Source organism: Rhinopithecus bieti, unplaced genomic scaffold (assembly GCF_001698545.2).
Source record: "Rhinopithecus bieti isolate Rb0 unplaced genomic scaffold, ASM169854v2 scaffold_56246, whole genome shotgun sequence".
NCBI lineage: Eukaryota > Metazoa > Chordata > Mammalia > Primates > Cercopithecidae > Rhinopithecus > Rhinopithecus bieti.
In genome coordinates this window covers 80,708-94,761 of record NW_016821943.1, presented here as the reverse complement: position 1 = coordinate 94,761, position 14,054 = coordinate 80,708, and the positions used below count along the sequence as shown (strand labels likewise).

Here is a 14,054-nt window from a genome sequence, read left to right as displayed (position 1 = left end):
TGCCCAGAGTTAGAAAGGATTGCTCTTCTGTGGATTTGTCTCAGGTCGGGTACAGTGGGGATAGGGTCCTTCTCCCTTTTCCTAGCCTAAAGGTTCCAGCTGAATCTTCCCAGGCAGGGCTGAAACAGGAACCATTTTAGTCTTTGCTGCAACCCATGGTCAGTTCTCCAAGAAAAGTGAAGAGGGTTCCACCTGGGACGGTCCTCAAGGACTCAAAGGGCCAAAACACACGTACAACATGTTGAGACACTGTGTTTGTGTGACACACATCTCAGCAGTAGGTATTTCTGCTTCATTTTACTGAGGAACCTGGGCTTCAAAGGGAAGAGGTGACAGCTCAGGACCACACAGCTGTAGTAGGTAGGAGGCAGGAAAATAGGGTCTGGGTGCAGGGAACATAGGCCGATTCACACTTCAGTTATGACAGGAAATACTTCTCCATAGGCCGTAGGCCAATGACTTTGTAACTCCATCCTCTCCATCTACATAGTGCGTACCCCAAGTAACCAATGGAATCATCTGGAGGGTATTTAAACTCCCAGAAATTCTATAACAGGGCTTTTGTGTGCCTATGCTCAGGCCCGCTCCCACACTGTGGAGTGTACTTTCATTTTCAATAAATCCCTTCATTCCTTTTTTGCTCTCTTTGTGTGTTTTGTCCAATTCTTTATTCAAAACGCCAAGAACCTGGACATCCTCCACTGTGAACAGTAAGACACATCAACTCCTTAGAGCTGGGGCAGCCAGCATAAAACCAGGCTGACCTCAGCCCGCTTCATTCACTGCAACGCGAGGAATGGACTCTTTGTCGGCAGTATTTTAGACTGAGCTTTTTTTCTCACAAGTGTAATGCATGCTTAGTAACTAAACGGAGTGGGAATAAATACATAGGGTACGCGCTCCTTACAGGAATTTTTTTCCGAACTATCTTGGTATGAAGTGGTTTTGTGTTCTTCAATTTTGTTACGAGGATTATGCAGATAATTTCCACAGTTGACCAGTTATCTGAGGTGAGCGTATTTCAGATGTGGGCTGTTTTCTGCATCGTGGGTGTTGTGTTCCCTCCACACTGGAATTTTTCTGTTTGCTCATTCATTGGGAACAAGGAGAGGTTTATTTGGGCCTGGCTGGATGGGTGGGTAGGTGGGAGTGATCTCCTTAACACTCTGCCTGTGCCTGTTAAAAGCCCCTTAGATCTGTGCTGGGCCTGGCCACTCCGTGGACACCCTTGCCAAGCTCTTCCTTTAGCTGGCATGTCCCTGCTCTTGGGCTTCTGTCTGACCAGGTGATTATTCGGAGAGATGGGGGAGGGGGGAGACTAAGAGCTGACATCAGATTCCTCTTAGTAAAAGGACAGTCTTTGTTGGGGAAAACACCGTGGTGGGTGCTTGGGTTAGAGCCCTGAGGGCATGGCTACTTGAGGTGGCTTAGCTTGCAGGGTGCAAAGGTCTGATGGGAAGGGAAGTGAGATGTGGGGGAAAATGGCTAAAGAAATGAGGCTGAGTTGCGGGGTTGGGAGAGATGAAGGGCCATGGAGGGGACCCCTGGAGGGTAGAATGCAGGCCATGTGGAGAATGAGGATGCCTTGATTGATTGGAACGGTTTTTTTTTTACTCGCCACGACCTAATATCCCCAAGTTCATTTTCTGTTGCTATAACAATACCACAGACTGGGTAATTTATAATGAAAATAAATTTATGTCTTACAGTTCTGGAGGCTGGGAAGTCCGAGGTCGAGGGGCTGGCATCTGGTAAAGGCCTTCTTGCCACACCATTCCATGGGGGAAGATCAAAGAGCAAGAGGACACACAAGCAAGAGACAGCTAAACTCCTTTTTACAACACATGCTCATTGTAATAAACCCACTCTGATAATGACATTAATCCATTCGTGAAGGCAGAGACCTCATGGCCTAATCACTTAATGGTTCCACCTCTTAATACCATCACAATGGCAATTAAATTTCAACATGAATTTTGGAGGGAACATTCAAACCATAGCACTGTTCCACTGAGTTTTCATTTTTTAATAATTGCTTTTAAAAAAGTTTCCAGGGTCTCTGGCTGATTCTTTTTTATGAACTACCTGTTCTTGTTTCACAAGTGCCTCTTCCTATGTTACAGTTTATTTCAAAAGTCCCCTTTAGGTCTGAGATTTTATTTATATGTGTTCTAAAGTCCTTTTCTGATTTTTCTGTTGCCTCTGTCTCCTCAGGTTTGGGTTGAGTGGCCTGTTTTCCTTCACACTGTGTTGCTGTCCTGGGCAGGTGATTCTCAATTGTGCCTTACCTTTATACCTGAAGTTCCCTAGTGTTCTATGCAAAGCATCTAGCCTTAGGAGAGAAGCACCACCAATAAGTCCTAGTTAGAGTAGGGATGGCAGAGAAGCACTCTGGGAGACAAGTCTGGACTGAATAGGTCATGACCTGAGGGACTTAGAAAACCTTATTTGGACCTCCAGGGTCTAGGAATTTGCATGGGTCTCCCTCACTGCAGCCTCAGGCTTCAGTTCTCTAATCTGTCTCTGTAGAAACCAATCTTTCATCAAGCTTCTTTTCCCTTTTTGAACATCATCTACCTGCCTGGCTAGGCCCTAATCCCCAAAATGCAGCTCTCTCTCACATTCTGGCCTCAGCTCTGTCATTGTCATTAGTGCTGTTTGCTGTCTACCCCCACTTTTGTGCATGTGGTAGGGTTGCAGCCCATGTGGTTGTAGGCCCTTCAGAACTTCCACTGCCAGTGTGAGCCCCTCAACAGCTCTCTTATCCCTGGCAAGGTGCCTGGAAACATTTGAGATTTCTATCCCATCAGTATAGGTCCCAGTGGTCACATTGAAGAGAATCCACCCTTCCCCTGCCAGCCTGAGGTGGGCCTGCAGCATGAGAAAGCTTTGTTGGGTGAGACGTCTGTGCCTCATAGTTGTCTAGCTGGAGCATAACTTGGCCTAATAGAGAAGCTGGCTGCTAGAAGAGGGATGCTGTGCTAACAAAACATGTGACCTGCCAGGATTTGGAATGTTGGCAAGCTGTTAGGTGGGGCAAAACATTTGGTAAAGCTCAACGGTGATGACTCATAAGGCAGATCGTGAGCTAAGTGTGCATGTCTAGTGGAGAGACTGGGAAACAATCCTGGCCTGAATATTGGCCAGAGGCTGCATTTGACAAGGGACTACAAGGAAACGATGAGCTAAAAAAAAAAAAAAATCTGCACCTGCAAGCTGGGAGGAAAAGGAACGAAGGCCAGGAACGCAAGGACTTGAGGCTGAAAGAGCCCTCCTGTGCACCCCATGGGCCGGTACAGAGCCAGGACAGATTGTGGCGAGGGTGCCATCCTGGATCCAGATGCCCTCCTACCCCCCAGGTTATGATGCTGGGCACTGCTGCTGAGTTTCCCAAAGGCAGGTGTCAGGCAGAGGTGCACAGCTCAGCAGTGCCGGAGGTGGCGCTGTGGGCGTGGCTGTAGGCACCTGGAATGGAGTCACCTGCAGACCACGGAGTCATTTCGAGTTGAATTGCAAAAGAAAGAAGAGCCCCGGATGAAAGTTTGTGACCACTGGGACTTGAAAACAACCTTGGCGGGGAAGAGGCTGAGAAAGCAGTTCTGCCACTGAGGAGGGCTCCTTTGAGGACACCATCAAGCATGGCCAAGAAGGAAACAGGAAAGGGGTCCTCCCGAGGCTGGAACCCCAGGCCACAGAGAACAGGACGTGGGGGAGTGGGGTGTCCACTCCCAGACGGGCCCTGGCTGTGCCTGCCTGGCAAGACTTTAGATGGCCATGGAGCAGGGACTGCCAGGTGCCCTCCACACCCACTTTCACAGGGGTTACTGCAGTCGTCCTATCCCTGGGTGTGAGGGGCAGTGAAGTTCTTGTAGTTCCTAGGTCTTTGGATGGGGTGGCGCGTCCCCTAGCCCTGATGTGAAGAAGGTACGTGAAGCAACACATGCAGAGACGGCCCCAGACCCTAGACTGGAGTTGCCACCGCCACTGGAGGGGAACTCGTCTGCCCTGGGGAGGGGCGGGGCATCCAGAACAGGGAAGAGGGTGAGGGGGACATTTGGTGGCTGGGGACTGGATGGTGATGGTGTCAGGGTTATTTGCCCAACACCTCCTGCCCTCCCCACTTCTTGGCTGCCATGTGTGGAGTGGAGCTGTGACTGGGCTTGGCCAGTGGGTTGAGAGGAGACGTGCTGCTTCTGGGCTATGGCATGTTGGCCAGGTGTGTGTGGCACTGAGATGGTGGCACCACATCCTTGGGGACTCTGAAAAGCAGCAACACCTATTGCCTGGGAAAATGGAAATCTCAATTCTCCAAAACCAAACATGCCTGTCACCTTGTACCCATCTTGGGACAGGATCACCACTTGAGGCTGGGATTTGGCTTAAGCCACAAAGGTGAAGGCCCAGAGTGAAGGTGACACATGGCCTCCCTGTGACATCCAGAGGCTACTCAGGCCCAGGAGGTCCGGCCAAGGGGCTGGGTAGGATTCGGGGAGCCTGCTCTTAGGCTTGTGTATCAGAGGAGGGGGCCACGCCCAGCTCCTGACCAGCTGCAGGTTCCAAGTCCTGGCAGGCCAGCCCACCCTACACAGCCGGGAAGATGCAGAGGACAAGAGTCGAGAGAAAGAGGGAGGGAGATCAGGTTTGCAGAGTGGAAGTTTTAATGGGACCATCACCGTGATACCCCATTGCAGCAGTCCCAGGCTGGAGCCCCAGGCCCCGTCTGCCTCTCCCAGCATGGTGGGCCGAGAGAGCACCAGCACCACCTCCCACTTTCCCTAGGGTATTGCTGTGCCCATGTGCCTCCCACCCCAGGAAGCCACAAGAGACTCCCCCTGGGTCCTGGGACTCCCTGTTCTGAGGGGCTAAGGTTGCCTGGGGCCAGGGGGCCCTCCCCAGGTACAACTGTCCTCTCCCTGTGTCCCCTGCCCCCACACTGAGGGAATGTCTGTGTCCTTGTTCCTCTGCCAGGGGCCAACTGAGGCTGCCAACCCCAGGGGCGGGGTGCAGGGCTGTGCGGCATGCAGGGCGGTGCAGGACATCTGCACAGCCTCCTTGTGTGCCTGGCAGATTAAGCAGAGCACAGTGGTGGACGGTCACCGTAGGGCTGCTGGGGCCCTTGCCCCAGGGGCAGCCCTGCAGAATCAGATCATTCCCTATGTTGTTTATGCTGCACTCTGGGGCTAGGCACAGGCTGTCAGTGTTGAGACAGGAGGCATGGCGTGTGCGGGCTGGCCCAGGGCGCTGCAGTCAAGAGAGCTGGAAGTGGGGAGGCCAGGTCCACAGGTCTCTGCCGGACAAAGGAGGTCCTCTCCCCTTCTCCCTGCCTGGGAGATGCACGAGAGCCCAGGGGAGGGGCTTGTGGGCCTGGGCAGAGCTCATGGCCAGAGCCATAGGCGCAGTCATGGCAGGCCTGGCCCACAGAAGGCACAATTGTGGTGTCTGGGAGGTCGAGGGTCAGCCCGCCAACAGGGCTAGGCAGACACATTGACGTCCCTGAGAGAGATGGCACTGCTGGGGGCCTCATCCCCAAGCAGCAGGGCCTGTGCGTCCGAGTCTGTGTCTGCTTCAGCCCTGCCCAGCTCCGTGCTGGGCTCTGAGGCAGGCTCTGTGCTAGAGCCCAGGCCCTGGGACAGGATCTGCTGGATGGCTCTGCGCAGGTTGGGGTGCAGCCGGCCCTGCGTCTGGTAGAAGACCTCCAGCGCGAAGGACTTGAGGGCACCGGTGCAGAGGTCCTCGTACAGCGGGATGGTGTACATGCGTGACATCTGCGGGAGGGTCACTCAGTCACACTGGTGGGCTCCCCAGGCCCCTCGAGCCAGCCCACCTGGCCAGACCAGCCAGGCGGCTCTCCCACCCCTGGGTCCCCAGTTTCATCATCAGGGCTGTGGCCTGGAATCTGGTGTCCAGGAGCCCTGCCATTAGCCTCCAACCTCCACCCCACCCTTCCAGGCCGACCATGGAGTCCCCATCTCCAGGGAGCCTGGGCCGGAGGGAGCACATACAGGGAACAAGGAGCCAGGGCCCACGGGCCTGAGAGCTCTGGGTTCTCTCTGAGGAGGTTGGACGTCCCCTCTGCCCAGACCTGGACGCTGAAGGCCCAGGGCCCAACAGGCTGAGGTGGCCTGGACCCCAGACTCCTGCTCCCAGCTGGTCCCTCCCACAGCTTCTCCAAGAACTGGTGGAGTCCAGGCTGCCCTCTGGCACCTGCACCCGGTGCATGCCCCCACTCCCAACAGACCCCTATGTCTTCCCCGTCCCATTCTCCAGAATGTGCCTGGCCTGCCCCAACAGCTCAGACTAGGGAGTTGGGTGGGACTCCCACTCCGCATGGCTAGGCCGTTCCAGGCTGGTCCCCCAGACCGATGACTGCACCTGGCTCTCCAGAAAGCGCCGCACCCTGTGGAGGTCAGGATAGTAGTCGTTGCGGACCACGATCTGCAGCCAGCGGATGCGGATCTCAGCGTTCATCGAGTCCAGCAGGGAGGAGTAGCACTTGGACAGGCTCATCACCACCTCTGCAGCGCAGGGGGCAGGTCAAGGCTGAGCTGCTGTTGCACCCCAGCCCCTGGGCCACCCCCATCAGCTGCAAGGACCCACCCTGTGGCAGCGGGGACCCGTCCAGGAGCCGGTCCAGGAAGAGTGCTGTCTGGAAGGTCCTCCACTTGGAGATGTCAATAGCACTGGCTGAGGCAGCTGCCTGGTCCAGGGGTTCTGCGGTCCACAGCTGGAAAAGGGCCTCCACGGGTCGGGTCAGGCTGGATCCCTGAGACAGGTCCGGCTCAGCCAGCGGCGGGCCTGTGGCATTGAGCCAGCGCTCGAATTCCAGCCCTGGAGGGGAGAAGTGACCCTGGGGTCCCTGCCCGGGCTGGGGAGGGGCTGCCTGAGCAATCTGCCCAGGAGACCCCAGACCCTGAGTGTGTCCCAGGCAGGTGGCCTGTTCCAGGGACATGGGCCGTTCAGGAAGGCAGGGTCAGCTCCAGCCAGCACTGCTACTTGAAGCCACTGAAGGAGCTTCTGTGAAGGGGTACAGGGAGGCAGAGGCTTGGGTTGGTGACCCAACCACGCCTCTCCTGGGTGGAAGACAGTGAAGTAGTCTAAACCCAACCTCAGTGCTGGCAGAGGCCACCTGCACCATGAGCCAGCAGGAGGCGGGGTGGGGGCAACAGGCTCTTAAGATGATGTTCCTGCTCTAAAAGGGCAGTGCCCATCCCCTACCCACAAAAAGCTCTTGGTGCACTTGCTGTACCTTCCAAAACTTGGTGTCACCATGCACAGTCCTCCCAGTGGCACCTCACCACCCTCCAGCAATTCTGGCCTCTCCCTCAACGTCTGAACCCTGTAGTGCCTTCTGGGGCCCCAAAGCCCTCAGACCCTCAGGGACACCCTTAGAAGTGATGCATAAGCAGGGCTGGCTGCTGTTTTCCAGCTCCAGGACAGCTCCAGGACACCCCCATCACCCGCCCTTCCTGCACCAGGCCCTTTGCACACCTGGTTTCCATGGCCCACTTCCTGGGAGTGCCTAACTCGGCCCACTTAGCCTTGTGCCACCGCCCCCAGGCAGGTCCCCAACCCCAGCCCTGTTCTTATAGCATACCGGCCTGGGGCCCATATGGTCCAGCAAGGGTCGGCTGAAGGACAGACAGTGAACTGACGGGGCTTTCCTCCAGGTGGAGTGGCCTCTCAGGCAGCAGAGGCCCCGCCTGTCATCACACCCACAGCTCCCTGACTGCAGCAGTGGGGTCAGTCTCACCTGCCCGGCAGTCCACGCTCTGCTCCTTCAGCTCCGGGAAGAAGCTCAGGAAGGAGTCCAGCAGGTCCTGGGCCACCACACTGGTGAACTTGTACTTTTCCACGTAGGCCTGTGTGGCAGAGGTGGGGCCTCAGCAGGCCTGGAAGGGCGGGGCACAAGCAGCCCCACGAGAGGCCTGCAGGGCACTGCAGGGCATGCGCCGAGGTACGTGCTGGACACGGGGCAGGCGCAGAGGCAGTGAGTAGGCATTGCAGAGCCAGCATTTGGCACACAAGCCCTGCCAAGTGACCAAATGGAGGGTGGAAGAAGGGAAGGTGGCAACCCAGGGACTCCCCGCAAAGAACGGCAGACTAGGTCCCAGCCAGGCTCACAGGCCCCTGCCAATTCTACCCCAACTGCCAGAAGAGCGGGCAGCCCTGTGAGCTGGGGAGGGGCTGGGGGCAGGTGGCAGCAGGGCCGTCCGGGGCACGGGGCTGCTCACTCGGAGAAAGTCATCAAAGCGCTGTGGGTCTCCGCAGAGCTGGGACAGGTAGTACACGAAGCAGTAGCCCTTCTCGTAGGTGAACAGGTTCATTAGGTGGCTGGGATTCACTCCTGCAAGGTGAACACCCACCTGGGCTGGCATCCGAGACCACCAGTGTCCCATGGGACAGGGAGGGGGGGTGGTCAGGCTCTGAGGAGTAGGAAGGGCCAAGGGCCACAGTCCCTCACATGTCCAGATGTGTACTGATGCCCTGGGCATGCCTCGGGGAAGACTGAGGACTCACACGCCACTGTGACCGGTGCTCAGAGCCAGGGAGGTGGCAGTGGCTGTGGGAGCCTGGAGAGGCCTTGCCCAGGCCAGGGACTCTCAGCTTGGCCTTGGCAGGGGTCCCGGCACAGTGGGGGACAGAGAAGCCACAGCCAGAACACATGAAGGGCAGGCAAGGAGGCCTTGAGGGGTGACATCGCCGGTTCCAGGAGTGGGTCCTGAGGAGCAGGTACCTGGCTCCAGCTTGACCTGCAGTTTGCTGACCGGGCTGTCCTCTCCCAGAAGCTTCATCTGCCGGTGCAGGGCATCCAGGCGGAAGGCAGTCTCCAGGCAGGTGAAGGCAGCACCTGGATGGGGTCCGGAGACAGGGGAGAGGTGAGGGGGTAGAGGGAGAGTCGGGGGAAGCAGGGGGGTGTGGGCACCTGCAGCATGGCAGGGGAGCCAGGCTGGGCTTTCTGCCCCTGGCTCAGTACCCAGGGCCCCCAGTGGCTGCCCTCCCCGGCCCCGGCCGCACCATAGGTCTCGGTGGTGATGCGGCGCTGGGCATAGGTGGCCAGGCCCTCGCTCAGCCACATCTCTTCCCATGTGGCGTTGGTGACAGCATTGCCGAACCAGCTGTGGGCCACCTCATGGATGACATCGATGACCAGGAACTCATCGCTCTCCAGGATGGAGGAGATGATGAAGGTGAGGCAGGGGTTCTCCATGGCCACGATGGGGAAGGAGGGGGGCAGGAAGACAATGTCGTACCTGCACCGGGAGGGCGGTGAGGGTGGCAGACCTCAGGGCTCAGACTCCCACCCCGCACACCCACACCCCACCTTCCACCCAGCAGGGATCAGCCCCGCCCCTGCAGTGAACTCCGCTTCCTCCCCAGGAGACGGGGACAGGACACCCCAGGGGTCAGACGAGGGGCTCCCCCTCTGACTCCTCCTTCCAGTCAACCAGGTCTACAGGTCCCCGGGGCCTACCTGCCCCACATGTACGGCCCATACAGCCGCTCAGCTGCACTCAGCCACTGCTCCACTGCGCCCGACAACTTGCTGGTGGCCGTGGGCAGGAGGCACGGCTCGGCCCACACGCGGCTCCTGTTGCATGCAGAGAGGGTGAGCTGAGGCCGAGCAGCCCCAGCCCTGCTCACCCCAAAAGGCTCTCCCACTGCCCTGGGGCTCCAGTAACACCCACACCTCATCCAGCCTGGCTGACCACCCTAGCCCGCAGCCCGCCCTGCCTCACTGGATGGGCAGCTACCCTGGCCCTTCCCACAGCAAGGGCAGAGCTGCATTCTAGGGGTCACTTAGCTCGTTTTATCTCTGGGTTGAAGGCACCAACGAAGGTGTGAGGGTGCCAAGCTGTGCGGGGGCCTTGGCAGGAAGGACCAGTTTGCAAGGCAGGCACTGGGTGGGCCAGGCTGCTGGGTCTGAGGGCACATGGGTGGGAGGGCCTGGCAGACAGGGCCCTGGCAGTGGCTTCAAGGCAGGGGCAGGGCTGGCCCAGAGTACCCAGAGGCCAGTGGGGGTCCTCAGCAGGGCAGCTGTGGACACAGGTCACAGACCCCCAGTGGGGCTCTCCCTGAGGCCTGGGCAGCCCGGAAGGCCCTCCCTACCTGGGCCCGATGTCTGCTGGCTTGAGGTCTCCGGCCACCAGGGCCACGAGGTAGGCGGGCACAGGATGTTCCATGTGGAAGTGGAAGACGCCTTCTTCCTCCATGTACGCACTCTGGGTGGCACTCATCAGCACCTGCACCCCCGATGGCGCCTGTAAGGAGGCCAGACTGAGACCAGGTGGCCCCACTGTCAACACACCCACAGCCCAGGCCAGGGAGCCTGTCAGGCTGCCCCACGTTTGTAGCAGGAAACCCTACATCCCCATCAGGGAACGTTTCTGTCAAAGAACTTTTCTCCAAAGACCTGCCACCCTCCACTCGGAACCCCGAGCTCCCAGCCTGCAAACCTCATCCCAGTGCAGACAGTGCTGCCAAGCTCGGGCCCGGTGACCCACAGACCCCACCAGAGATCAGCAGCTCTGTCTGGAGACTCCTTGTCTGGGGCCCCTACAATTCCTCACCCTGGGTCCAGGACCCTGAACCCTTCAGGCCCGTTGGAGGCAGCCCAGCTTCCCCCATTCCCTGCAAAGCAGCTCCTCCCATAGAGTAGGGAGGGTGGGCTCCTGCTAGCACTGTGGCATGCTGGCAGCTGGGGCCACAGTCCAGGCAGGTAGGAGCAAGGGGGAGGCGGTGTGGCCAGGCCGCTGGGCTGTCCTGGGAGCAAGGTGATAGCAGCTGGCAGCCCCTGACCTTGACGACGGCAGAGTAGGTGCACTTCACGGCAGGCGTGTCAAAGCACGGGAAGAAGGAGCGGTTGCACACGGAGTGGCCCTGGGTGAAAACGAAGGGCTTGGCGCAGCCATAGGTCAGCTCTGGGTCCAGCCACCAGATCTGCGGGCAGGATGGCACATCAGCAGACGGCCACCCAGCTGGGGTGCTGGGCCCTAGCCACTGGGCAGCAGCCTGAGAGAAGGCAGGAGGCTCTGGGAGGGGACGATGGCTGGATTATCTTGCTGAGTTCATCGGGCGCCAATAGCCACCCCCTAGCCTTCACTTGCCTGCAGAGGTAGGGGGACATCCTGGACAGGTGACCCAGGGTGTGGCCTGCACTGTGTCATCAGGGCCAGACCCCAACCCAGGCAGGATGCCCTGCGTCAGGGAGCTGACAGGGGAATCTCCCAGCTAACACTAGGGCGAAGAAAGGGAATAGCCCATCATTGCATTATCTTAGCTTCCTTAGGGAAACGAAGGCAAAGTCGGAATACATTCAGTCCAAATTCCCAGCAGCTCATCTGGTCATGGCCAGGAAAGGGAGCCTGGGGTGTGGAACCTGGGAAGCCAGGGCCTCCTGATGGCTACACACTGGCAGGCAGCACACCCGAGCCCAGAGCCGCCCTGAGCCCAGGCAGCCTCGCCTGGAGGGACCCCGCAGGAGACAGGCTCCAGGCCAGGGAATGGCAAGCAGGGAGTGGAGGCCAGGCCAGAGGCCGCTGCTGGCAGGGGACAGGAGTGGCTAAGGGAAGGATGGCCGGGGCCACTGCCTGGAGGCTGGGGGCTGCGGCGAGTGCTGTGGAATGGGTGTGCTCACAGCAGCTGCTGCCCACCTAAGGTCACCCCCTGGCAAACCTCTCATCTGCACCATAGCTGTTGAGGCCTTCCTTACCCCTAGATGCTGAGGCCAGGCCCCAGCCCCACTGAGAAGCCCACACCCCTGGGCCCTCCTGCCACTATCCTGCTGCACCCATCTCATCTTCCTTCCAGGAATTCTGACCTCTCAAATGAGGGCAGCTCAGAGTCTGGGAGGGGGACCCTCTCCCAACCACAGCCACATTACCTCCGTCCCGAGTCAGCCCTGCACGCCGTCCCCACCCTCCCCTCTGCCGGAATGAGACTGTCAAGGCAAACTGAATTGCTCCTCATGCATGGGCCCTCCCAAGACCATGAGTGGGAGATGCCCTCAACACCTTCTGAGAGTGGACAAGTGGAATCCACAGCTGATGGCCACTGATGGCCCGGAGGATCCCAGACCAGGAGGGCTGCCTCCCCCCCAGACCCGGCCAGACCCCTGCCAGCACTCAGATCTCTTCCAAACTTCCTGTTGGTGCCCTGGCCCTGCCGGGCAGCAAGGTGGCACAGGCGTCTTTTGTTCCTGCTAAGCCCTGGGCTGCCAGGGTGTTCAGGACCCACCTGGGAGCCATTCACAAATGCAGCCTCCCCCTTGGGGGTGCTGGGACCTGGGAATTGGTATGAAGGAACCTCCCTGCAAGAGTCTCCTCAAGGCCAAGGAGAAGCCCATCCCTCAGTTCTCACCTGTCATACTGAGAGGCATACTTGCCACCTGTCAGAGCCCTGGAATACCACAGCAGGGGAGGGGCTGGCTGGCCAGTGGCCTGCACACCCACAGGGGTTCTGGGAGGAAGGTGAGGTGGCAGGTCCTGCTTAGGGCTCCTGGGAAATGTACAGGAAGCCCACAGGGGTGCACTGATCTGGGTTCTTCCTGCCCAGAGTCACCTTGGCTCTTTGTGGCTTGACGCCTCTCTACCACCTCTCCACCACCCTGTCTATTTATGTGCCGTGATCAGTGACAGCTGGACTTCCCTGCACCTCCACAGCTGTGTGTGTGTTGCATATGTTGGGTGTCACATGTGTGCCATCCATACCACCTGGGGATGCAGTATGAACCCCCATGCTGTAGGCAGGAAAGGCCCTGCTCCATCCTGTACACACCCCCACTGGTGGAGGTGGAGGGGGTGCTGCAGCCACAGCGCCAGCCTGAGCCACCTGGTCTTTCTTGCAGAGCCTCTAGAGTGGTGGGTACCCAGTGTGTAAGCCCTGCAGAGCCTATGTGTGTCTATGTTGGGGTCGCAGGGCCCACTGGTCTCAACACTCCACCAGTGCTGGCCAAGGGAGCCCCGAACTGAGCGTCACAACCACCCCCCTCCCATGGCCCTTTCCTCTGCCTCTGGCTTGGACACATCTGCAGGCCCTGGTCACGTGGAGGCTCTTCCGCAGCTGACACTCCAGCCCTACCCTCGGTGCCAGGATCCTGCAGATGTACACCTTGGTGGGTGACAGAAGCTGCTCATGTCCCCAGGCAGAGACCGAACACCTGAACGGGAGGCTTCCCTGAGTGACATGCTGTCCCGTGTCCCCGCAGGACTCCGGCCTCTATGCAAGGGTCCTAAGGGCTCACAGGCAACAGCTGGGAATCACCGGGGTGAGAGGAGGGGGGCACCTGCAGGGCACAGATTCGCGTCCCTCAGTCTGGCCGTGCGGCGAGAGGCCGCTAGCAGCGCCCTGCGGACCGGCCCGCAGCCCCGGCGCCCGCCCCGGACTCACGGCGGGGGCGTCGGTCGAGGTGTAGCGCAGGATAACCTGGAAGGGCTGGTGCTCCTGCAGCTCGGGCGGCAGCGTGACGGTGAGCGAGGAGCCGTAGTCGGTGAACGGGTCCACCCTGAAGGCCAGCGGGCAGCAGGCGGGCTCGGCGCCGGGCGCCTCGGGGAAGGCGGGCAGCGGGGGCGGCGGCGCGGGACCCGGCCCGGGGGCGGAGAAGGCGAAGGCAGGGCGTCTCGGCCGGCGGCGGGGGCGCGACGGAAGGCCCGGCCCGAATGCAGAGGCCGCAGGGCCGGGTGCGCGTCGACAGAGCGCGCGGGGCGCGGGCCGCAGCGGCGCACAGCTCCGAGCACCAGGCAGCCGGCCAGCTCGCGCGCTTCGGGCCGCAGCTCCAGCCCAGCTGCAGTGGGCCGGAGGCGGAAGAGCTGGCGCGCTGGAGGCGCGAGGCCACGTCGCAGGGCGGGCGCGGCTCGGGCGGCGGGCGACCCGGGCCCGCGGTTTTCGGCGCCGGGCGGCCTGCGGCAGGCAGCACTGCGCGGCATGCCGCCGGCAACTAAGGTGAAATCCCATGGGCTGGGCCGGCCGCGCCAGGCCGCGAACAGCCGGGCTAGGGGCCGCCGGGCCGGCCGGCGGCGGGGCGCGGGCACAAACAGAAGTCGGCGCACGGGAGCCGC

At 59.8% G+C, this 14,054-nt stretch overlaps 1 protein-coding gene across 2 annotated transcripts; it reads right to left on the bottom strand.

Moving 5' to 3' along the window:
- Positions 1-4,635: 4,635 nt before the first annotated feature.
- On the bottom strand, positions 4,636-13,914 carry RNPEPL1 (arginyl aminopeptidase like 1). Of its 2 annotated transcripts, none has more exons than XM_017860693.1 (11): positions 13,387-13,914; positions 10,798-10,938; positions 10,108-10,259; positions 9,473-9,589; positions 9,016-9,251; positions 8,735-8,848; positions 8,232-8,344; positions 7,751-7,859; positions 6,598-6,828; positions 6,373-6,515; positions 4,636-5,765 (listed from the first exon to the last, which is right to left on the bottom strand). In XM_017860693.1, exons 3-11 carry the CDS (start codon positions 10,233-10,235, stop codon positions 5,472-5,474), a joined length of 1,485 nt encoding a protein of 494 aa, XP_017716182.1. In that variant the 5' UTR covers positions 10,236-10,259; positions 10,798-10,938; positions 13,387-13,914; the 3' UTR covers positions 4,636-5,471. The 2 variants fall into 2 exon arrangements, with proteins under 2 accessions (XP_017716182.1, XP_017716183.1); XM_017860694.1 differs by having other exon boundaries at positions 4,644-5,765; positions 13,423-13,589.
- Between the last annotated feature and the right edge of the window lie 140 nt (positions 13,915-14,054).